Source organism: Dioszegia hungarica (assembly GCF_025882075.1).
Source record: "Dioszegia hungarica strain PDD-24b-2 chromosome Unknown MKK02contig_7, whole genome shotgun sequence".
Taxonomy (NCBI): domain Eukaryota; kingdom Fungi; phylum Basidiomycota; class Tremellomycetes; order Tremellales; family Bulleribasidiaceae; genus Dioszegia; species Dioszegia hungarica.
The window spans coordinates 1,005,275-1,028,152 of record NW_026515769.1 but is presented as its reverse complement, the minus strand read 5'-3'; the positions used below and the strand labels follow the sequence as shown (position 1 = coordinate 1,028,152).

The 22,878-nt window shown below is 58.2% G+C and overlaps 7 protein-coding genes across 7 annotated transcripts; 3 read left to right on the top strand and 4 right to left on the bottom strand.

Moving 5' to 3' along the window:
• Window positions 1-44: 44 nt before the first annotated feature.
• MKK02DRAFT_43506 (uncharacterized protein) lies at window positions 45-4,548 on the bottom strand (the record flags this gene model as incomplete). The annotated part of the gene is made up of 8 exons (XM_053092459.1): window positions 45-137; window positions 215-372; window positions 424-576; window positions 624-917; window positions 967-1,186; window positions 1,236-2,739; window positions 2,784-3,232; window positions 3,280-4,548. 8 exons carry the CDS (start codon window positions 4,546-4,548, stop codon window positions 45-47), a joined length of 4,140 nt encoding a protein of 1,379 aa, XP_052947357.1.
• A 513-nt stretch (window positions 4,549-5,061) lies between these two features.
• On the top strand, window positions 5,062-6,714 carry MKK02DRAFT_43505 (putative Adenylosuccinate synthetase; the record flags this gene model as incomplete). Its single annotated transcript, XM_053092458.1, has 7 exons — window positions 5,062-5,071; window positions 5,121-5,154; window positions 5,217-5,386; window positions 5,489-5,584; window positions 5,632-5,921; window positions 5,965-6,466; window positions 6,512-6,714. 7 exons carry the CDS (start codon window positions 5,062-5,064, stop codon window positions 6,712-6,714), a joined length of 1,305 nt encoding a protein of 434 aa, XP_052947356.1.
• A 662-nt stretch (window positions 6,715-7,376) lies between these two features.
• Window positions 7,377-8,741, top strand: MKK02DRAFT_32393 (uncharacterized protein; the record flags this gene model as incomplete). Its single annotated transcript, XM_053088496.1, has 4 exons — window positions 7,377-7,500; window positions 7,551-7,603; window positions 7,649-7,939; window positions 8,034-8,741. 4 exons carry the CDS (start codon window positions 7,377-7,379, stop codon window positions 8,739-8,741), a joined length of 1,176 nt encoding a protein of 391 aa, XP_052947355.1.
• Window positions 8,742-9,090: 349 nt separating this feature from the next.
• Window positions 9,091-11,889, bottom strand: MKK02DRAFT_43503 (SNF2 family N-terminal domain-containing protein; the record flags this gene model as incomplete). The annotated part of the gene is made up of 9 exons (XM_053092457.1): window positions 9,091-9,534; window positions 9,750-9,858; window positions 9,908-10,065; window positions 10,119-10,258; window positions 10,307-10,399; window positions 10,448-10,532; window positions 10,614-10,977; window positions 11,039-11,208; window positions 11,497-11,889. The coding sequence occupies 9 exons, from the start codon at window positions 11,887-11,889 to the stop codon at window positions 9,091-9,093; spliced, it is 1,956 nt and encodes a 651-aa protein (XP_052947354.1).
• A 665-nt stretch (window positions 11,890-12,554) lies between these two features.
• Window positions 12,555-13,758, bottom strand: MKK02DRAFT_24260 (P-loop containing nucleoside triphosphate hydrolase protein; the record flags this gene model as incomplete). Its single annotated transcript, XM_053086867.1, has 3 exons — window positions 12,555-12,813; window positions 12,866-12,979; window positions 13,031-13,758. Coding segments are annotated over 3 exons (1,101 nt in total), but the record flags the coding sequence as incomplete, so codon positions are not given.
• Window positions 13,759-14,559: 801 nt separating this feature from the next.
• MKK02DRAFT_32391 (uncharacterized protein) lies at window positions 14,560-17,685 on the top strand (the record flags this gene model as incomplete). The annotated part of the gene is made up of 6 exons (XM_053088495.1): window positions 14,560-14,664; window positions 14,719-17,046; window positions 17,131-17,162; window positions 17,220-17,295; window positions 17,346-17,396; window positions 17,452-17,685. The coding sequence occupies 6 exons, from the start codon at window positions 14,560-14,562 to the stop codon at window positions 17,683-17,685; spliced, it is 2,826 nt and encodes a 941-aa protein (XP_052947352.1).
• Window positions 17,686-18,346: 661 nt separating this feature from the next.
• MKK02DRAFT_43500 (uncharacterized protein) lies at window positions 18,347-21,830 on the bottom strand (the record flags this gene model as incomplete). Its single annotated transcript, XM_053092456.1, has 15 exons — window positions 18,347-18,391; window positions 18,440-18,511; window positions 18,566-18,843; window positions 18,895-19,161; window positions 19,210-19,480; window positions 19,532-19,609; window positions 19,661-19,756; window positions 19,805-19,906; window positions 19,960-20,016; window positions 20,065-20,121; window positions 20,168-20,525; window positions 20,574-20,914; window positions 21,188-21,386; window positions 21,591-21,624; window positions 21,671-21,830. 15 exons carry the CDS (start codon window positions 21,828-21,830, stop codon window positions 18,347-18,349), a joined length of 2,415 nt encoding a protein of 804 aa, XP_052947351.1.
• Between the last annotated feature and the right edge of the window lie 1,048 nt (window positions 21,831-22,878).

Here is a 22,878-nt window from a genome sequence, read left to right as displayed (position 1 = left end):
CCATATTCCCAAAATAGTGAAAGTACAGATATCGAGAATTGTCCTTATCGCGGTCTCCCAGCAGGCGGAGCCGGCAACCCCCTCCCCAGCGCACTCCCCGGCGACGCGGGCGTAGGCGGTCCGCCTCCCTTCTTGCTCTGAAGATATCAGCTCGATCCTCTTGCTGCCTCCCAACACTGTCCAATGGATACTGTCACGGGTAACAGATACTCACGTTGCTCCGAGTGTTCATAATCCCATGCTTGGCCTTGAGCGCAAACAGATCCGAAATATTCTGCTCAAGCGCCTTCTTCTCCTCTCGCATCTGGCCGAGCTCCTGCATGGACTTGGCGACCTCTGTACCCAGCAGCTTCTTGAACTCCTCGACGTGTACTGCGAGATCAGCTACGCTCCCACCATGCTAGGGAGAACATTGATACTCACAGTTGACGTTGACCGAAGTTGCCTGTTGCATGGCCTCAACGAATCGGATCCGCTCCCCTCTGATCTCGCTAGTCAGGTCCGTCGCTAGCGCACGGAGGAGGATCTCATTATCCTGCCTTTGACGGTCGAGGAGCCCAATCACCTGCTCGACCGCTATTTCCATCAGCTCCATCCCTCTCCTTCATCGTCGAAGTACTCACTGTTCTGCTGACCCGCATGCCGATCCTTCTCCTCCCCCATCATCTGCAACAACGCATCCAACCTCTGGCCTACCATCCCTTCCGACTCAGCACGGCGTTTCTGCTCCGATACCATCGCATGCATATCGGCCACAAGGTCCGGTAGGCCGATAGGCGGATGGGGAGCGCCCGAGTCATCGGTTCCTTGGGGCGCATCAGGACCGACGAGGGAGGTGAGGCGGGTGTTGAGGCCAGTGAGCTCTTTGGTCGAATTGACGACGAACTTTTCGAGCCATGCGTTGAGCTCGGATAGGTCTGAGGTGTCAGCTTATCACGTCGGAATGGAGGGTTCAGCAAAGCTTACATCGGGCAATATCGGTCGTCTGCTGAGTCTGGAGCGCTCGAGCGTCCTTGAGATCCCGGACGAGCGTGAGCACCTCGCCAACCTGCTTTCGCGTATCTTCGGGGAGCTCGGGCTCTTTGTTAGCGTCGACAGCCATCCCGGTGGGACTTGGCGGTTTCGAGACGCTGTGCAGGACCTGGATACCGCCGACTCGAGGTGAAGCTTTCGATGAGTTGCCGGTCTGCGGTGTCAGCTTGACCCAGAATGATGAGCATGTGCGAGCAACTCACCAAGTCGGTCATGATAGCAGCAACCTCCTCTCCGGCCTCCTTCTCTTCGTTGGCGTCAACGGTGATGCCCAGACTCCCCTTCCTGCCCATAGCCACCGAAGCCGCCGGCGGCGGTGTCATCCTCTCTGCGCTCTTCGCCAGATCCCCTCCGCTCCCAGCGACAGCAAGTACAGCCCCTCCTCCCACTCCTGGCCTAGCGAGCAGATCCTCGCACAGCTTGGCAATAGCATCCAGCTTCCGATGCATCTCCGGCATCTTACCATCCATCGTCTGCTCCTCGTCCTGACCCGCCGTCAAACTCGGCGGCAAGCGCATCGAGAGCGAGTTGAGGTTGAGTGCATTCTCGATGGCTTTGACGTCCAAAGCGACTGTATCGAGTTTCCCCTCCATGCCTTTGGCCGAGTCCCTCTCGAGACCCGCACCCGCGACGAGGGAAGTGAGGGTCCCGATAACCTTTTGAAGGTCGTCTTGGACGCCGCTGAGTTGCTGTCCGAGCTGAGTATGCTCGGTGGAGTGGTCGTCCAGCTTAGCGAGGACCGTCTGGTCTACGCTTGACTGGACGGTAGTGATGCTCTCCTGGATGGTGTGGGGTGTCCGGAGGGTGGCCGAGTCCGTTCCGGATGTCGTGGAGCGTCGCGAATCGTCAAGCGCACTTCCCCCTTCTGTCCCCTCGGGATGTGGAGAGAGGGGCTGGTACGCGCCGATCCGTAGACCGCCCATCGCAGGCTTCGGGAAAGTGACATGACTGATATGCGTAGGCGGCTTGGTCGCGCCAGTCGCTTGCGAGTCCGACCCCTCCTCTATCCCCGCCAAGCCCAGCTGGGGCTCGTATCGCCTCCGCAGGCCCTCGACTCCGCCGCCGATGGTGGTCTGCCGCCGGACCTGCGAAGCCGAGCGAGACGGGTTGAGGTCGTTCGGATCAAAGCTGAGCAGCGTATCGGTTTTGCGCGCCGGCTCGCCGATTTCCGTAGCTGGGATGGTGCCCCCCGCTAGGCGGAAGATGGAGAGGTGCTGCGTTGTAGGTTCCGGCTGCTGCCATTGCTTGACGCGCTCCATGGGGTCCGCCTCTTCTTCCCTTCCGCTCGGCAGCCCCGGATCGACCGGATGGGTTGGGGGATTGATAGGTAGGTCGGGCGGTGGCTGGCCAAACATCCGCTGCACGCTGTCCCGGAGGTTCTCGGCGCTCGGGGCGCGATCCATATCCACCGATTCATCCCGGGGCGCAATGACGCTCGCTGCGACCCAGGCATCCCCAACCTTCTGAACGGGCGGAGCGGTAGTTTTGGGCGGGTCGGGAGAGTACGCCTGTTTCTCCGCCGAGGCAATGCGGTTTCGGAAAGCAAGGAGCTCGGGAGGGGGCTCGTGCGGTGGATAAGCGAAGGATCCGTGTGGTGAGATGGATAGGGGAGGTTTGCGGGCGGTGGTGATCTTCATAGAAGAGGCGGTGGGGGACGGTGGAGGAAGATTCGAGGGGTTGGAGGATTGGCAAGCTAATAGTACGTCCCTGATGGTCAGCTTACCCTCTTTGTCAAAGTGGACTTTACTCACCAGATAGCGCTGACCCAGCCCAGTCGCCCACTAACCCCCTCTACCCCGATGTACCGCCTCCCCCCGTCATTCCAGACCATCTCCAATACCTCTGTCCCTATTCCTTCCGGGGCAGGCGGGATCCCCCTCCCCTTGATCTCCTCCCTGCGCAGACTCCGGACTTCCACACAGTCCTTCATGTTCATCTCGACGTCGGGTTCTTGGCCTGCTGCAGGAAGAGGAATGGCATTGAAGGGGACAGAAGGGAATGCCGGGGCGGATGGATGTGCGCCGGAGATCACTCTACGCGGAGTGGACCGACCGGATTGGTTTGAGGGGAAGACGGGGCAATAGGTGATTCGAAGGTGGTCGCTGGAGAGGGTGGCGAAGGATGTGAGCCAGGATCCCCATGGCGACAGGGAGGAGCAGGGGGTGGGGACGAGGTAGACGACCGAGCTGGAGCGAATGACCTGGAGATGTCAGCTTCACCTCAGACCCATAAGCAGCGGCAGCTCACCTGAACGTCATCCTTTCTCGCGCTCATTTCCTGGTCGCCCATCCGGTCGTTGAAGACGATCCCGCCAGGAAGCCCGTTCGTTCCCAGCCGCTCGTTCCTCGCCTCCTCCCAGAAATGCAGATCCTCCCTGCTACTCCCGCCTAGAGACTCCTTACTCTTCCCAAACTTCTCCTTGCTCTTCCCTGCCATCTTGCGACCTACGTCCCGCACACCGCCACCAAACTTGTTGAGCATATCCTTCAGCGGAGACTTACCCCTGCCCTTCCCGCTGGACGGACTGGTGGAGAGGGAGTATTGGCTCGGCGAGGTGGGCGATGTAGACCGATAAGCTGTTTGAGAGGGAGTTTGGAGGTGCTGTAGTGGGGAAGGACGGTGGAGCCTGGTCGGCGTAGTCATCTGTTGCGGAGTGTACGTTTTCGCGGCCGAATAGTAGTTGGACGAAGGGAGAGGAGTGGCAGAGGGGACCGGGAGGGGTTTTGCGTCGAGATAGTCCCGGCTGTACACCCTTTTGCTGGGCTGAAGGGCGAGACCGGTCGATGGTAGTCGGCGCCGCGTGGGTGAACCATCAGGCGGAAGATTCTCCCATTGCTGGATCATTCTCTTGGCTGATCCTGTCCCTCTCTTGAGCTCGGCGGAGCGCGGGACTGACAGGGTAGTCATGGTATCTGGCTCGCTGTAGAAGACGCCGGTGCGCTGCTGGGGTGCCGTAGCGGGGATAGGGATCCGACGAGGTGGATTGGGGGATACCGATGTGGGCGTGAGGGTGGATGGAGCGGGAGAGGGGCGTTTGGCGACGCGCAGAGGCGCAGTGCCGCTTCGGCTGGACCCGGCGGGCGACGGCTGGAAGTTGGGGTCCGGTAGAGCTCGTTTTGCGCGGACGGGCGAGGTAGATTTGGATGACGTAGACGATGGACCTGGGCCAGCTTGAGAGGTATTTTCCCAAGCGTTCGCCCGATCCTTGACGCTAGGTCCTCTCCCTATACTCGCACTCGGCCGCCTGCTCCCGTCGTTCGACGCCCCAGAGTAGTTCTCCACCGCCATAGTGGTCCGCCGGGATGACCGCTCGTCCGTCTCCATCACGGTCAACATGTTGTCCATCTTGCCCACGCCGGAGCCGTGTAACCAGCCCTTCTTGGGTGTGGAGAGATCGAGGTCCGGCGAGGTCATGGCTGTGGTCTGACCGGAGCGGTGCGACGAGAACAGGGAGGTTGCGTGTGAGGCCTCGGAGAAGGCGGTGGTGCGCGAGCTGAGTGGGGGTCGGGGGGTCATCTTGCCGGTATGGGTTGCTCCGCTGAGGTGTGTCGAGAGGTGGAGTGATGATCCGGCTGATCAGCCGATGTGAAGGCGAGTATGTCGAGGGGCGATCCCCATCCCAAAGTTGTCGCCGCTTGGTCGAGGTCGAGCAAACAGGCAAAGAGAGACATCCTCCTCGTCGTTGCTGTTGCTCCCTCTCTCGTCGCCCCGCTGCCCTCCCATCTCCACGTGTTGTCCTCGGCCACATCGAGCTCTTCGCTGTGAACCCCATCGTCACCGTTGAAGACATGGCTTGAGTCTGTCGGATGGGTCAAGTCAGATCTGACACACCGGGCCGGAAAGGAAAGAAATCAACCGCGCGGCTTATCAGTGAATGTCAACAAGGATGGTGCCACGTCACTCACCCCAGAACTGGCTTGGCTGGTTGGTCCGAAAAGACCGAAACGAGTCAAGGTGGTGATTGATTTGCCTGTTGTACATCTCCCTCTTCCTCAAGGAGGGCGCTATACAGCTCAATAGATACAAATCATGAGTCAAGGTCAGCTGATTGCTCCGCTCGGTCTGGGGCTGAAAGCTGACAGCGGCAGGATCAGAGGCAACGCCCGCCGGGGTCACCGTTGTGTACGTCTACCTCCGCTTCGCGGCCGGTCGGCTAAGCCGTATTGCGTACTGACCATACTTAGGCTCGGTGCCCAGTGGGGCGATGAAGGCAAGGGCAAGCTCGTCGATATCCTTGCCGCCGAAGCGGACATCTGCGCTCGGTGTGCCGGAGGAAACAATGCCGGACACACCATCGTGGTCAAGGACCCGAAGGGCGTCAAGACGACCTATGCGTTCAACCTGCTCCCGAGTGGTACGTCTCGATTGTCTGGTCAGAGAAGGCGTAGACGGCATGTTACAGCCGGTGGCAGGCGGAGACGGTGAACTCTAGGCGATATCATCAGCTGACCTGCAGGCTTGATCAACCAAAAGTGCACTGCCTTCATCGGGTCCGGCGTGGTCGTCCACATTCCCTCGCTGTTCAATGAGCTCGACACTCTGGAACGCAAAGGTGAGCTGTGCGATTATGTCGTTGACGGAGACCAAGCTGATTATCAGGCCTGAGCTGCGCCGACCGGTTGTTCGTCTCTGACCGCGCCCACCTCGTTCTCGGCTTCCACCAGATCGTCGATGGACTCAAGGAGATTGAACTCGGTGGTTCATCTATCGGCACCACCCGCAAGGGTATCGGACCCGCTTACTCGTCCAAGGCCAGCCGGTCCGGACTTCGGGTGCACCACCTGTACGACCCGTCTTTCCCGGCCAAGTTCCGGAACTTGGTTGAGGGGCGGTTCAAGCGGTATGGACACTTTGAGTTTGACACCGAAGGCGAGATTGAGATGTACCTCGTGAGTTAACAGGCACAAGACAAGGTCCAAAGCTGACATTCAGGCTTTTGCGGAGCGTCTCCGCCCGCACATTGTCGATGGCCCTACTTTCCTCCACAACGCCATTAAGCAAAACAAGCGGATCCTCGTCGAAGGCGCCAACGCGCTCATGTTGGATCTCGACTACGGAACCTACCCCTTCGTCACTTCCTCGTCGACCGCTATCGGCGGTGTCTGCACCGGTCTCGGTCTCCCCACCTTCGCTATCAAGCGGGTCGTCGGTGTCGTAAAGGCCTATACCACCCGTGTCGGTGGTGGACCCTTCCCGACCGAGCAGTTCGGCACCATCGGCGAGACCCTGCAAGAGGTCGGAGCTGAATACGGTACCGTCACTGGTCGGCGAAGGCGGTGTGGCTGGTTGGACCTGGTGGTCATGCGTTACTCTACCATGATCAACGGGTACACCAGCTTGAACTTGACCAAGCTCGATGTTCTGGACGGGTTTGAGGAGATCAAGATTGCGACAGGCTACGTGGTGGACGGTGTCGAGATTGACGGGTTCCCTGGTAAGCCCATCTGGTCTCGAGCTCTGGACTCAGCTGATCAGATAGCCGACCTCGACCGCCTCGCCAAGGTCGAAGTCACCTACGTCACCCTCCCCGGCTGGAAATCCGACATTACCAAGTGCCAGACCTTTGCTGAGCTTCCCGAAACGTGCCAAAAGTACTGCAAGTTCGTTGAGGACTTCTTGGGCGTCAAGATCCAGTACATTGGTGTTGGACCTGGGCGGGAGAGTTCCATACAAGTGTTCTAGTATGGAAGTGATCTGGATGCATGGTGTCGGAATGGCAGGCTTTGGCATAGGATGTGACACGGAGTCTGGGCGAGGTGCATGCTGCTGGTCGTCAAGGTCAACGAACAATAGACGGTCAGTGAGACGCGCCACTGTACGCCACTGAAACACGAAACGCGCTTCCCTGTTACCCCGTGTGTGCACGGTGACGCAAGGGAGAGTTTGAAAGTGATTTGAACCTTTTCACCCTGTTGTCCTTTGAGTGGTAGACAGTACCAGAGTCATGCAGTGATCCTTCTCTTCTCTTCTCTTCTCTTTTCATCCTTCTCCCTTCATCCCATCTCCCGCCTTGCTGATCCTTCGCCTCTCTTTTCGTACAGCTTCTCATCCGTCAAAGGGCCAGGCGCTCGCTCACTCGACTTGACGCGTAAGTTCCTCCTTTCCTTCTCGACGCGACGCTGTCCCATCCTTGGAAATAGGATCTACATCCGAAGGCGGGCACTGATCTCTTTATAGACTCAGCATCGCTTCTATCAAACATCACTTCCCCAACCACTTCCGCAGCGTAGCACATCTACGCCTTTCAACGTCCAACTCGTTCGACCGCGTCGACGATCACACTCTTTTTCAACTTCACTCAACCTTACGAATTACCCGTTTTTTTCAACGACTTTACGATCATAATGAAGAGCTCTACTGTCCTTTCGCTATTCGCGTTCGCTGGGGTTGCGCTGGCGCACCTCCAAATGCAGAACCCATACCCCATCAAGAGCCAGCAGAACCCGGCAGTTTCCAACGACGATAAAGGTGGGTGGAGGTTTGATGACGTCTGTGATGGCCAAAAGGCTGATCCCCAGACTACAGCTATACCGCTCCTTTGGTAGCTAACGGTCTTCCATATCCCTGCAAGGTCAGTCGCCTTCGCGCCTCCCAGAACCAATAGCTGATTCTTTAGGGCTACCTCGGCGCCGCTCCTTCCCTACTCACACCCCAAAAGTCATGGCCGGCAGGCACGACCCAATCCTTCACCATCGCCCCGCCCGGCGCGGTACATGGTGGCGGATCATGTCAGCTGTCGCTGTCGTACGATATGGGCAAGACGTGGAACGTCATTTTCAGCTACATTGGCGGGTGCATGGCAGAGGACTTGACAAATAGCTTTGTCATTCCCAAGGCGGCGCCGAGTGGGGAGGCGGTGTTCAGCTGGACTTGGTTCAACAGGCTCGGGAACAGGGAGATGTACCAGGTGAGCCGCCCTTCTTGCCTGATGTGAAGACGCCGTCAAGCGGAGCTGTTGGTGGAACATCGGACCCTTTGGTTTGACCTTGGCTGACGTCCAGAACTGCGCTATCGTCACCATCACCAACGGCGGATCCGGACTCAACAGCCGAGACTTCCCCGCTCCCTTCGTCGCCAACGCCGGCTCCGTCAATACCTGCAGCACCGTCGAGGGGCAGGACGTCGTCTTTCCCAATCCAGGCGCGACTGTCAAATACTCCGGAGACTACCGGGGCACGACTCCCGCTAGCGGTCGCGGCGTGACTGGTTCCAACTGTGTGCACCCTGGAGGTGCGGACGGTGCGGGGACCAAGGGCGGTAGCGGCGGCGGTAGCGGCGGCGGTGGCGGAGGAAATGCGGTTTCGGACGCCAAAAACCTCGCGGCTAGCCCTACACCCTCTCCGAGCGCAGCAGCCGCTTCTGCTCCGGCTTCATCTACGTCCACGTCCACCTCGGTCCGACCCGCCTCGTCCTCCGCGGACGTCAAAGCACCTGGCGCGGTTGCTCCCGCGCCCGTCGCTTCCACCTCTACCTCCACCGTGGCTGCCGCAGCCCAGACCTCGAAAGTACGTACCTGTCGCCGCCGTCGGAGTAACGGGACCACTATCGCCCGGAGCGTCAATCCCATTTCGGCGGATCTCAAGGCGCACAGGGAACGCAGAGGGCGGAGACATACGGGCTGGGGAGCGAGGCGGATGGACCCAGAGTCGAGGTCGGGGAGGGTGGCGGCGATGGCGGCGGAACGGCCGGTTTATGCGGACAAGGTCTAGCCGGTCTAGGATTTGGAGATGGGCGTCCAGGTTAGGAACGGATGTTGGATGTCGATTAGTCATGGGTGGAGAGGCATAGGACATGGGGACAGCGAGTCAATTTTGATGATTGGCTTCGTATGTAGCAATGTTGTTGTGTATATAGCATGATCCGATATGCACGGTGTGCACGTCGAAGGCTATCCAGTATCTTACGGGCCCGCGCAGGCAGGGTCTAAAGCTCTTTCGACGTGGCTCGCATCGAGTCTCCCGACCAACATGAGGGTGGTCCAGCTTTGAATACATATACAACGATAAGCCTGAAGATGAAGGTATACTATTACAACTACGCCTCTGTGTCGCGCCAGTATCATCTTTTAGCCCGCTTGGCCACGGGTGTCTCCCTTCCTTTCCCTTTCCTATCCCCGGGCGGCCCATCTAGCACCCTAATGTCGTCATCATCGTCCAACGCGCGCTGTATGTGTCTAGGCCCCTGTGAAGCGCCCGCCTGACAGCGTATTGCCGATGTGGTAGGGGTGACCGGGACGGAGGGACCGCCCTGATCGCTGCTGGACGCGGGGGAGGCGCGAGGGGTGCGCTGGTCAACGGCGGCGAGCCGGGACGGACCCGCTCCGTTGCTGCTGGAAGCGGGACAAACGCCAGGAAGGCGCGGGTTGTTGGCGATGGGGCGGGACGGCCCGGCTCGGCTGTTGCTTGCATTTGTGATCGCAGGAGCTGCGCGGTCGCCGACGGGGATGAGGCTGACAGGCAGAGGCTTTGTAGGGTTTATCTGCTCGTCTAGGAATTCAGGGTTCTACGATCTTCAGCTGTATTCTCACTTGGCCCAGTTGATCGCGCACCTTGATTACACCCCTATTCCAGGCTGTCTAATGAGAGTCGGGCCAGTATTGCGTGGATGGAGGAAATAGTCGATATCTGTACGTTTGCCTGTTGACGTCAGCAGACGTCACATATGACTCGCTAGGTGCGAAATAGGTTGAACGGACTGGTGATCGCGTTTAGAAGTACCTGCGCCAGTAAAAAGTTGTAAGTCAAGCGTTGCACCGGATGCAACGCTAGCCTGACTATGGATATGGTCTGCGGAGGCAGTTGTAGTTCAGCGTCTACTACCTCGGGTCTGCTGCGTCAGCGAACAATAAAGGGGTCCATTGACTATACAGACGTACGCGTTCTTGACGATAAGGGCGTTCATGAGGAATCGGAACCGTTTGACCGCGCCAAATGCTGGTGAGGCACCCGCCGCGCCTAATGGACCTAGAATCAGATTCCTGAAGGCTCTTCTTGAGCCGAAGAAGTCCGCCTTCAAGAAGAGCACGATGATTCTCTACATCTTAGCTTCTCTCGTTGATGGACGCAATGCGAGAGAAGCGGACTCACTGCCAGCTGACCCCCATCCTCATCTCCAGGATGTGACACATTCTGCGCCAAATCGGCAGCATCGCCAGGCTGTGCGGCGTGAACGGCGGCGAGGCGATTTTCACTGCTCGTACCTCCTTGGTGGAGACCTGCCGTAGGAGCTAGGCCAGATCAGCTGGTTCTCTGCTGGCGGCATCAACAGCACTCACTTCCGCTCACCAACCATCTGCGCTCGGCGTTGAGTTTCTCGACAAAGTCGATAGCGCTCGTAGGGTTCTCCTGGGCCGCCTGATGCCCTTCATCTGTATGGTCAGCTTCTTGTTGACGCGGCCGTCCTTCAAATCACTCACCCACTACTATTCGCTTGAACCTATAATTGAGCAGACTCGAGTCGTGCGGCGCTCTCGAGAAGCGTTCGGTCGCCATCACTATGATCTGCTTGTCAGCGTCATAGATCCGGACAGATCCGGAGGACCCCGCGCCGGCAGACAGGCTGAGGAGCCAGTGACGACTTACATTGGACAAGGCAATCTCCTTGGGAGTAGGCAAGCGCTTCCCATCGGCCCACACCTTGAAAGTCCCTTCTTCGAAGTGCTTAGCGATCTCTGCTATCCACGTCGCCGCGAGCCCTTTAGGAACGATCAACAGAGTAGCATCCACGAGGGTATATTCCTTCGCCGGTTGGAAATTAGACGCAGACGCTCTCCGATTCTCATTGATCGGGCGTTCCATGTAGGATCGGCGGCCTGTCCGTTCGTCGATCGAGACCGCCGAGATCTCCACTTGAGGCGTCGGTCGCGGGGGCTGACATTGTAGATGTAAGGTCAGGAGGATTAGGGCTAATATCTCGAACGATTTGCCTGATCCCATCTGCTCGCCCCTTCGAGGGTCAGCTTTTCGCCCCTTGAATGGACGACAAAAGCCGATTAGAAGCTACTCACACGATGCCTCCTCGAGGTAATTGATGATACTCGCCTCGCCGGCGAACCTGCCCCGTCTGCGGATTCAGGAAATAGCGTCCCGCTCCCGCCGCTCCCTCCACCGGCGTATATCTTGGGTCCAACATCTGCCTTGGATCCTCTTCGCGTGTCACTATCTCCCATACAGAGTACTGAGAGCATATCAGCACGGAACAAAATCATGCAGACGAGGGCAAGGCAAGCAAATCACGAACAGATTGATATAGGCGCAAGCGAGTCTTTAAAGGATATGATGGTTGACCCCGATCCATGAATTGCTTCAACGTCTGATACATGGTTTCGTCAAGGTAGAGCGGACGTTGACGTAGGTCTGGTTTTGACGGGGAAGGTATCGAGTGAAACACCTGGGGGATTGATCCGTGATCTTCAGGCTGACCAGCGTTAGTTTGCGCAGAGCAGCATACACAAATATTACTCACTTTCAATGCGAGCACGAGCTCGCCATCCTCTCCAAACAGACTCTCATGCATCTCCCTCAGATCAGACTGCCTTCCGTTGCTCCCCGCATCGACCCATGTGCTGCCGTCTGCGTCCATTGGAACTATCCAGCAGGTTACCTCCATCTGCGATCCTGTCACTTGCCAGCGTCCGCCGAAGCCGAGATCGCCGTCGTCCAGAAGGCGGGTCAGGATTCCTCGTAGCTTTTTTGAATCCTCCGCGAATTCCGATGTTTCGAGGTACGCTTCGATCAGCGGCCTCTGGCCAAGTCCTTCGAGGATGTGTGTCGCCTGAGTTGGACTGAGCTGTAGGCGCAGGGTCCCGAGCGTGAGAGCCTGGGCGGGAGATTGGAGGGCATTGGCTGAGTTGACCATGGCGTGTGATGTCTCGCTGGATGGCAAGAGTAGGGTTTATGGGATGTATGGGTGTGGATGAGAGCAGGAGAGCAAAGGCACCGGGCGAAAGAGCTACCGAGCGGCCGGGGGTGGGATGAGCGAGCGGAGATAGAAGCCTACTCCGTGCTCGACATACCGTACGAGTGCGCGTGTTTCAGGTTGTGTTTCAGGTGCTTCTCGCTGGCCAGCTCAGCGCTAAAGCAGTAGACGAACTCCTTAGTCCCCATACACTTGCTTGCGCATAAGGTCGTAATCGTATTCAGCTGCTAGCCAAATGCGCACAAAGATTATATAAGCAGATATACATAAAACATGCCATGCCGATAGATCCCCCTCCCCACCTACGCCGAAGGTCCTGCAGCGCCCTCATCAAACTTGACCCGCTTACGAGGCCCGTCCAGGATTTCAAACCCATCCTCATCGATCTCATGCTTGACCCGTAGCGCCTCATCAACATGGGCTGGACTGCCCGCTGCAGCTCGCCGGGCTGGTGTAGCCGGAGTTAAGGGAACAGAGGGTGCTGCGGGGGCGGTCCAGGGTGCAGGGAATCCGGGCGGAGGGCGCTCGTCGATGGGGATGAGACTGATAGTGAGGGGCTTGATAGGATTGGGCTGTTCGTCCACATATCAAGGGTTCTGGTGGTATCAGCTCCTACTCGATCTCGCTAAGCAGGGATGAGGTACCTCGATCAGAGCTCGATTCCAAGCCGCTTGATCCATCTCAGACAGCTTGCCCTCGTGGCGAGTCGCAGCTCCCTCCTTGATCGTGTCCTCGGCGACAAGGATCTGGACTACACTGGAACGAGTCTGGCCGAGTCGATGACATCGTGCGATGGCTTGGCTAAAGACGTGTGAACTCCAAAGCGGTCGAAGGAAGATCACTCGGTTGGCCTCAGTAAGATTGCTACAGAAGTCAGTCAGACTGAATTTTGTGCAGTATGTCAGTAAGTACTTACAGCCCACGAGCACCCAATCCTAGACCCATGACACAAACACGCACTTCAGGCAGCTTAAAGTCGATCAACGCTTGGTCGCGCTCTTTGTCCGAGACTTCAGCGACGAGATAGCACCTGGCAAGTCAGCACGACTCAGCAATCCCTACGGTCATCTGGTTGACTCACGTGCGGATCTCCATCAAGAGCAGAGCCTCGCTTAAGTGCCCATAGTCATTTCCCTCGGCGAAAATGATGAATTTATCGGCCGGGTCCGACTTGAGGATCTCGTGCAGCACAAAATCGACCTTAGAGGATCTGGCCGTGACCTGGATCGAGTCCGGCAGAGGCCGGACGCCCCCAGGGGCCGATCGAGGTAGATCATCCGCCAGCGAGGCATCATCGTCCTTCCGTCCTCCGGACGCTACCGCCTGCCTGCGCTTGGCCAACTGCCTCGACCGCTCATCCGCCAGCGCCAAAGCTCTCGCCTCCCGATCCTGCTTCCCCTGCGCCGCAATATCCGCCGCCGTCACTCCGCGCTGATTTGCCACGCGTAGCATGGTGATAGACATGCCGTCAAGCGCATTAGGCTCGCTGGGGCTGTCGGACCATGCTTTCCGGATAGGGTACTTGAGCCGAGTGACGTCGAACGGCACGGAGACGGAATTGGTGTTCCACTCCCTCCACTCGGTCGAGTTTGTGGCTTCCTCGAGGCTGTCGACGGCTTCGTCCAGCCTAGCGCGATCTCCCGGCCGGGCGCAGCTCACGTCGGTGTTGAGAGTTTCGAGCACTTCAACACGGGCCCTGGCTTGCTCGAGCGTCGTACCTGCATCGATGTCTGGCGAGCTGAACCAATGGCATGCCATGTTCAAATCTGCGGTGACTCGTCTGAGATGCTTTTGATTGGTGACGTGAAGGGGTCCTTGCAGATGAGAAGGCTGACGCTAGCCGTGAGCGAAGAAGCAACAGCGATAGCTGAGTTTTAGGTTGCATCCGTGCATACCGTGCCAGGAAAGCGAGGAATGTGTTTCAGCTCGTACCTGGCGGACCAGCTGAAACGTCACGTTACAACACCCGTTCGTGTGCAAGTTCAGCGTCGAGGCAACATGGCGCCTGGCCGCCCGTCCACATCAGCATTGCTTCTGCAAGCCGGTATCAAGCAATTGAAGCATTCTAGACAGGTAACTAGGAGAGCATACGCGACTGGTCACCGTGCACGTGGTGCCTGAAATATCCAGAGCGCTTTGGCGGCTGGGGGCCTGTAGGGTATATCCAGGACGCGGACTCACTACAGGGACATCGAACTGACAAGAGTTCTCTCCCAGAATCACCGACAAAGAGCTCCCACATGTGCGTGAGGCTAAGGCTTAGAGTGAAGGCGACTGCGGCGCCCAAGACCAGGCGCTGGGAGTAATACGTAATCGAGCCCTTCACATAAGATCCAGCTGGATCAGTTCGTGCGCGACCACCTTCTTTCTCTACCGTGTCAGCACTGCTTGCACTGCTTGAGTAGACTTCTGCATCGGCCTGCTCGCCATATCTCGAATCGCAGAACGGCCATATCCTCAAATACGCTGGCCAAATCTAGTCCGACCAGTTCTCGCCCGCTCGGGCGCTCGAAACCCGTCTCCTCGCAACTGAGACCTTCCAAAACACACACTCCGTGCCTGGTCGCCGTCGCTCCTTAGCTTCCTAACCCGCCGCAAACTTTGATAATCATGGCGCCTAAAAAGACTGCAGCAAAAGCTGCAGCAAAGTCTGCACCGCCTGCTCCACCTCGTAGGAGCTCCAGACCCAAAGTTGTGAAGGGTCGTGTCGTATCTGTAAATCTTCACATGCCTTAGAGCCGGTAAAGTAGACCATCGCTGACATCGCAGCCGGAACCCAGCAGCCACAATAGTTCTGTGAGCAGCCATCTGGCTCTGCTTTATGATCTAGACCTCATAGCTGACGGCCTGCAGCCTGATCCGTCAAATAGCAAAGACCGATCCAAGCCCGCTTCGCGCGCACAATCCCCTTCCCGCCCATCTGGCCCTGGAACAGCTGCTCAAGCGGGTCCTTCAGCTTCAGCGTCGGCGAACACCGGCCCTTCTACACCCAACCGAGCAGACTCATCACCATCCCTTTCACCTGCCCCTACACCTCTACAACCTAGCAAAGCAGCCAAAGCTCCACCAAGCCGCGAACAACTCCCACAATACCCACCAGCTGCAGCTCCGTCCTCTCCTACCCCACGAGAATCTTCGCCACCTATCGAAACACCCCCTCTCCCTCCGGACCATCCTTTCTTCTCGCACGCGGCGGCACTGACGCCATCTTTGCGAGTACTGTCCGGATCACTCACTCCACCAGTGGCGTCGGCTCCTCGGGCGGTACTATCTCCGGGAGTATCGCCTACTCGAGTCACCTCCCCTCTTCTTGCACCCACATCGGTATCTTTACCACCAGCGGAAGCTGTCTCTGACTCCTCCACCTTTGGCGCCGCCCGAGCACCGCCATCAGCTGCGCCTGCCCGCTTCGCACAGTTCGTATCCTCCTCACCTCCACCATCACCAGCACCGGTGTCAGAACCTGCTACCGCTACTATTCCCATAGTAGTGGCAGCTGCGACTCCTCCCCCCGCAACACCGGAGGTTGAACTCTTCCCGGTCCGCCAGCCCACTCCTCCACCCGTCCCACACCAAGACCCCACCCCTCCCGTCACCGCCGCCCATACTCCACCTCGTATCACTTCTCCGTCGACCAGCACCTTCCGCGGTACGCCATCCAAGACTAAGCGGCGGGTCATCATATCACCCTCGGAGTCGCCAGAACCAGACATGGTACCATCGGCAGGCGCAGAGGCGGCCGGAGAAGCCATATTGGCAGCTCCGGAGGCATCTGCGTTTCCGGCAGCCGCGGCTGCTTCTACTGTGCCCGAGACACCACTACTTCCGGCACGGGCGCCCGGACCCACCGATGTCGATCAGCCACCCACGCCACTGCCCGTGCCCCATCGTGATCCCACTCCACCCATCACTCAACAAGCGTCCCCTCCTCGACGTACGGTTCTCTTCACGCCTCCTCCAATCTATCCGCCGACCAAAACCAGCGACGCCGTCCCAGTTCTCTCAGCAGGAGCAGAGGCAGCAGTCGCGGAGACAATGCAGTCCACAAGTCCTCAGCCGGACTCGCAAGCCGCAGCGGTACCTTCCGAAGACGCCATGGACGTTGATCCACCAACTGCTCGGCAACCAACTCCTCCGCCTGTTCCGCACCAAGATCCCACCCCGCCAACCGCGGTAGCTCTTACTCCACCGCACACCGCCTACACTGCACCCGTCGAGACCGCCCCCCAGGCGTCCTCTCCTCCAGCGTCACCTCCCGTCCCTCCTGAGACTGCTGCCCCAGCTCCTGCGGCATCCCCTTCGCCTGCGGTAAAAGCCCCTTCCCCGGCCGCTTTGCCCGCCAGCGAGTCGCCCCCGATCGTACCTGCCGCAAAGTCGCAAAAGTTAGTGCTCAAGATCAACAGGAGGCGCATCGAATCGGAGGAACCGGTGATGGAGTCCGGTAAGGCCCAAGATAAGCCGGAGAAGAAGGGTACGCGACCAGCAAAGGCGGAGATCGTGTCCGACAAGAGGCCGAAGAGGGAGAAGGCGGGTAAAGCAGGCAAGTCGGCAGAGCCGGAGAAGATAGAGGAGGAGGTGGCACCGGAACCAGAGGAGAAGGAAGTAAAGACCCGAAAGGACGGCAAGCCGCGGAAGAGTAACGTCGAAACTCTGAAGCGAAAAGAGCGGGGCGAGACCGGGACGTCCGATACGCCCAACAAGCGAGGTACACCGAGTGTATCGTCCAAGGCCGGTACACCGAGCGGGACGCCCGAGCCTCGCGCATCAGGCGCCAGCGGCAGCGGTAGCGGCAAGGCTGCTAAGGCGAGTGGAAGCGCCACGGGCAAATCGGTGCTTCCGGCTACAAATACACCCACGACGAAAGGCAAACCTCTCCTTGAAAGCGGTTCCGGGAAAAAGACCGGCACGTCCACTTCGACGTCGACACCTATCGCCGCTGGCGCTGTCCCGACCGGCAAGGCTGCAGCTATCGCCGCCATCTCTCAGCCTGCTGCTGCGCCGAGTCTTCTCGCTCAGGCAATGAGCAGGGCAGCTGCTGCAAATGCGACTGCTGCCAAGTCTGCTGAGGCGACGTCGAAGACTGATAGCAGTGCCAAGGTATGTTTCATTTGTTCGATGATCTGGACTATGAAGATGAAGCTGATATATTAATAGGGGAAGAAGGATCTACCTGATATCAAGCTGAAACCCCGCCGATCTACCTATGTACCCACGTAAGTCCTCTTCTACACCTCAGATGTGTACTGGTCGCGGTGGCTCATGATACACAGAGCAGACGAAGAGGCTCAGTACGCGGCTTCGGCTGTACAGCGCGCTGCGGAGACTGCGGCAAGGCTTGCAGTGGCTGTACGTTTCATCTTTCCCGTTCAATTCCGACTATCAGCTGATAGGGGTAGAAGAACGGTCTCAACCTGAACTTTGGACGAGACACATACAAGCTCGATTCGGTAAGCTGTTCGCCTACCTCGATTCCTGGCCTAGAAAGAAGCTTATTGAGTCCAGCTCAATAAGTTCAATCGGGATATCAATGTCGAGGGGGCATACGGGGTCGCAACGTGTAGAGCGCCCGAACGGATTATGCAGTCCCTCTTTCCAGGGCAGATCCCGCATGGGATACGACACCGGATGGAGCGGGAGGCGAGGGCCAATGCGGCAGCTGAGGCGGAGGCGGAGCAAGCGGAAGCAGGGACGAAGGTGGCGAAGGAGGAGGTGATAGTGGGGATGGAGGTGGATTGATGAAGACGAAAGATAGGACTTGACGGTCCGCCGTCGGCCGTCGGGGTCGGATAGACGTAGATGTCACATAGCAAGTCGGGTTCGGCGGTGATCTTGATGTTAGTTGTACCAAATCTGCCCTGTTTGTCCATCCGCGAAGTTGGTCAACTCCAGTCTTCTCCGCATGGATAGGCGCACTTGCGACTACTGGAGCTCAGCCAGCTGGAAACGAAGTCTTTGAACGCGATGCATGATGATGATATAATGAACGACTTCTACTTTCTTCCTTCTCCTCTTTTTTTCTCTCCTCCTTCCTCCCCCTTCTTCTGCTGCTACTGCTACTGCTGCTCTTCTACCTACTCAATACTCGATAACTGGTGACTCTCTCTACTACTTCAACGTAAACCGCATAATATGGAATTGGAGTCTGGAAATGGTGGAGCTCGTTAAGATAGGTCGGTGAGGTAAGAGGTAGGTGGGGTGTCCGGATGATGATGGGGAAGGGCGAGAGGAGAGAAGTGCGAATGTAGTGGTTCGGGAATGACGTTGAGAATAAATGGGCCGGATACAAGATGCCAAGGAAGATGAGAAGAATCGATGGTGCCGGCGAGATTAGCCTGTCCAATCAGCTTACATCCCATCGACGCGACGGAACAGTCAGCTTACACTTCGTATGACTTCTCTACCAGCCTCCGAACTCGTCGTCCTCGTCAGCCGCAGGCGCAGGCTATTCTGATTAGCTCAAATTCAACCACCATAGGAACAAGTAGCTCACTTCTGGAGCGGACGCCTTCTTGACTGGCGCAGGGGCAGGAGGCGGGCTGGGCGCACGGACAGGTTCAGAGACCTTCTGGGTCAGCTTACTACCCTTTCCAGAAGGGAAAGACGACGGATAGCTCACTTGAGATACCGATCGGCTGTAGCTCTTCTCGCTCTGCTCAGCGTACCTTCCACCACCGCCGCTGTTCTGGCGATCGTAGTTGGAAGCGACAACGTTGTCGGGCTCGCGCTGCTGCTGCACGCCGGAAGGACGACGAACCTCGGTGAGGTTGGCGGGAACGTGGACCTGCCTCGAGGGGTGGATGAAGGGCTTGGCCGAGGACGCAGCCGGGGCCGGAGCCGGGGCCGGAGCCGGGGTGGAGTAGTCTCCGGGGGTGGGTGTCTTGCTTCGGGAGTCGTCTATTTGGATCAGCTGATATTCTGGCTTGAGAAGTGTAGGAGGAGACATACCGGTGGTTCCCCATCCGCCCATACCGGTTTGGGGTGGGGGCGCGGGCCTCGGGACCGGGCGGTCCTCCTGAGGCGCAGAGGCGCGGGACGAGACCGAACGAGCCGACCTGGACGGCTTGCTGTAGTCGGCTCCCCAACCTCCGTCATCCTCTCCGTCGGCAGCGGCGGGCTCAACGGGCGCGGCAAGCTCAACCGGTGCCGGTGCAGGTGCCGCCGGTGCGGGAGCGTCCCAGTTTCCGGAGTTGCTGGACGAGGACTTTGCGGGTTCTGATGATCAGCTCTGACCTTCAGACAGGTGAAGGAGTCCAGACTTACCGGGAGCAGACTCGGTCCAGCCGTTGCCATTGCTGCTGGCCTTGTCGTCTCCGCCAGCCGGCTCGCCCCAGTTGCTGCCGCCCGAGTTGGAGGGCTGGGCGCTGCCGCCGGTCTTGCGAGCTCCGTACCCGCTGTCGGCAGTACGGTCGAACGATTGGCCATATCCACCCCCGCCGCCACCACCACCGCCTCCGCCACCATATCCACCGCCGTAGCCTCCGCCACCGCCTCCACCTACGCCACCACCGTCGCCGGTCGGGCAGTCTCGACGCTGAAGTCGTCAGTAAAGTTCCCCTCGTCAATTGGCGTGAAGTATGCTCACCCTGTGTCCGCGTTCTCCGCAGGTATCGCAGGTGCCGGTAAACTTGGACGGGTCGCGGGGAGCTTCGCAGTCTCGGGACTATATCGTCAGCTTCTACTTCCGGCGAAGCGAGCCCGGCATCAAGCTTACCAAGTGTCCACTCTCGCCACAATTGTAGCAGGCTCCGCCACCGCCACCACCACCGCCAGCTCGGCGCTCAGCCTGGGGGTTCGGGCATTCGCGCGACTAATTCTGTCAGCTCAGAACTCCAGCCAGCGGAAAAGAAAAACTTACGAAGTGACCAGTCTCGCCACAGTTGTAGCAGGTCGAAGTGCTGACGAACCCGCCGCCACCACCACCGCCACCGCCCTGACGGGGCTCGGTGCATTCGTACGACTGTAGCGTCAGCCCCACTCTCACAACGGATTCGAAGAATGTCGTCAACATACCATGTGGCCAAAGCCCTCGCATCGGCGGCACTTGACGCCTTTGTCGCACTCGTTTCTCTGGTCTACTTAGCATACTCACAATAGCCTTGGCAGAAAGAAGCTTACCTTGTGCCCTTCTTCACCGCAGTTCAGGCACTGGTTCTGCTTGGGGCATTCCCGAGCCTAATAGATCAGCTACTGCCCATACATAGTTTAAAAGATGACTCACAAAGTGGTCTGTCGCGCGGCAGATCTTGCAGCCTTCGCTATCGCCACCACCACCGCCACCGCCACCGCCGTATGAGCCATAACCACCGTCGCCGGTGCCATAGCCGCCATCGCCACCGGTAGCATTGCCCCAGCCCTCAGCGACCTCGCCACCGCCGGAAGCAGCAGGCGCGCCCCAGCTGTCTCCGCCGTTCTCGTCGGCGCTGGGCTTGGGAGCACGGTTCCCGTAGCCGTTGTCTCTGCCAGCGCCGGCACCACCGTCGCCATCCCGAGTTCGCTCTTCCCTGTTGGTGCCAAAGTCACCGAGGATTTCCTCGCGGGAGACCTCCTTCTTGACGTTGAGCTCGGGGTTGGTGTACCTGCCTCATCAGCTGCTTGCTCCTACTCGACGCAATGGAGTGACTCACTTCACTGGCTCCCATGGCACATAGGTGTACCCTCCCTTGGGCGCAGCGGTCTCGCTGGCGGGAGTAGCAGGGGTGGCCAAGGCCGGGGAGGAAGGCGCCTCGGACGCGTTCGAGAGGTGGGGAGGAGGTTGCCTGTCGTTTCGCTCCGTCTTGATTGGCTGCTGCGACGCATTGTAGCCGTTGTTGGAGTTGTACGAGTTGTTGGCAGTGGTCGCTCCTTCGTCCCAGCCTTGGTCAACGTTGAGCGGCGCGGCGGCGGGAGCAGGGGCGGGGTAGACTCGGTGGGTGGAACCAGTCTGGGTCACTCGTTCCTCCTCTGGCGGAAGGACCTTGTGGGTGCGCTGCTAAATCAGCTGGAAGTTCGGAGAGAGGGAAGGCAATCGCAAAAGGAGTCAAGTCAGAACACGTCTTACAGCAGCATGCCTGTCCGAGCCATATCCCGGCGAGTAGTCCATTTCGCCTCCTCTTCGCCGCTCGAAGTTTTGAATCGCAGTCTTGATTTCCCGAAGCTCTTCTGCTTGATCTTGATACCCCGACATTGACTCCTTCCCAATCAATCCAGTCCAGAGTCCAGACCCGACGCACGAGTCCCAAAACAAGCGAAGAAGACTCACTGTCTCGGAAGCAGCGCTTGAGGCGGTGGATATGCCTTCAAAGTGCGCTTGTAATTTTGCGAGCTCGGCCTTTTGCTGAGCCTTCCTTGCTCGCTTGGCCTCCGAAGCCTTGTCTGCCTCGGCGCGCGCGATCTTTTCCTTGAGGACCCTGATCTGCTCCTCGTAGTCTTCGTCGGAGTCGGAATCGGCGTTGTATTGACTGCAAAGTCAGCGATATGTACAGAAGGGAAGTGAAGAAAGAGGGAGGAGAAGCAGGATCGAGGAGGTGCGCACGGGCGATGAAGCAAGGCTTAGGGTGTTTGGGGCTGGGAGAGGGCCCGAGCGAGGGGAAGCGGGAAGGAGCGGGAAGAAGCATTCGCTAAGGGGATGTGCACAGACCGCAGACAAAAAGAGCGAGACCTACCTAGCGTGCTTGGCACCGCCATTGCCGTTTTGACCTGGGCGAGTCAGCCCTATTCTCTCCTCTGAGGTCTTCAGACATACCGTAACTGGACATGTTGTCCTCGTACTCGTTCAATTCTTGTTGCAGAAGAAGGAGCTTGGCGTGAAGTTCTTCTCGCTTGACTTGCTCTTCAAACGCAATCCGATCGTGTTCGGCTTGCTGTAAGGCGAAGATCAGTCGATGAGAGATATAGGTAGTCATGAGGGCGATGATTGATGAAGGATGGAGCCAAACAAATGAGGGAGTAACGAAGTTTGAGGTGGGAAGTAAGACGTAGAGAAGGAAGATCGCGGTCAGCACGTTTCCACGTCAAGTTGAATGATGAAGCATGATGCATACCTCGAACTTGCGCTTGAGGTCTTCTGATCTGATGCGTGCGGCAACGATCCGGGCGTCAAGCTCAGAATCGGAGGGGCGGTTCTGAGGTGTCAACTGAGCTTCCCCATAGAGTGTTGAAGATTTTAGGTGCCAAAGGATGGGTGAAGCCAAAGGATGGGGGGATCCCCAATACCAGAGTTGATGGGGACGAGGAAAGGGGGAATGTGCACGAGGGAAGGAGGGGTGTGATGGGGCGAAGGATGCCCGACCTGCGGTAAGCAAGGAGAGGAGAAACTTACGCGCTTGACGAGGTTTGAAAAGGTGCTTCGCTGTTCGGGGTGATCAGAGTGATCTCCAAGAAACTGTGTGCGGGTGGAATGGAATGCGGCGTTCAGGAGCTGCGCGGTTACAGAGCCGTCAGCAAACACCAGACCGTCAGTGAAGCGAAGGCTGGAATGACCTTTCCAATCGGGTGAGTCGGACGAGAAGGATTGGGCTTGGGTTGGAAGAGGTTGATGGGGGTTGAAGTGAGGGGCGTTTGGGCGTAAAGAAGTGGTAGCTACTTTTGGGGAGGTTTCTGCACAAGTGGTTCGGGTACTCTCCATATACAGAGAATACAGAGAGCTAAGGGGAAAGGCTACAGTAGCTTGAGCTGAATGCTGTAGCTAAGAGTGTGAGAAGGTAGGAAGGCAAAGGATGGAAGGGAGGGGGATTTGGGCGCTATGATATGGTTGAGCGCGGTGACCAGACCAGGCACGCGTGCCTCCACTCGGCGATTTGGGATTTTCGGGAATTTGCAGCCGAGGCGGATCTGGGTGGCTGTTTTGGAGGTGAGGAATGGGCAGCCGCCATGACGTAAATAAGAGACATGGACCGCGGCTCTTTAAAGTTCACTGGGGCAAAGACTGACCTCGTTAACTATACCTCCAAT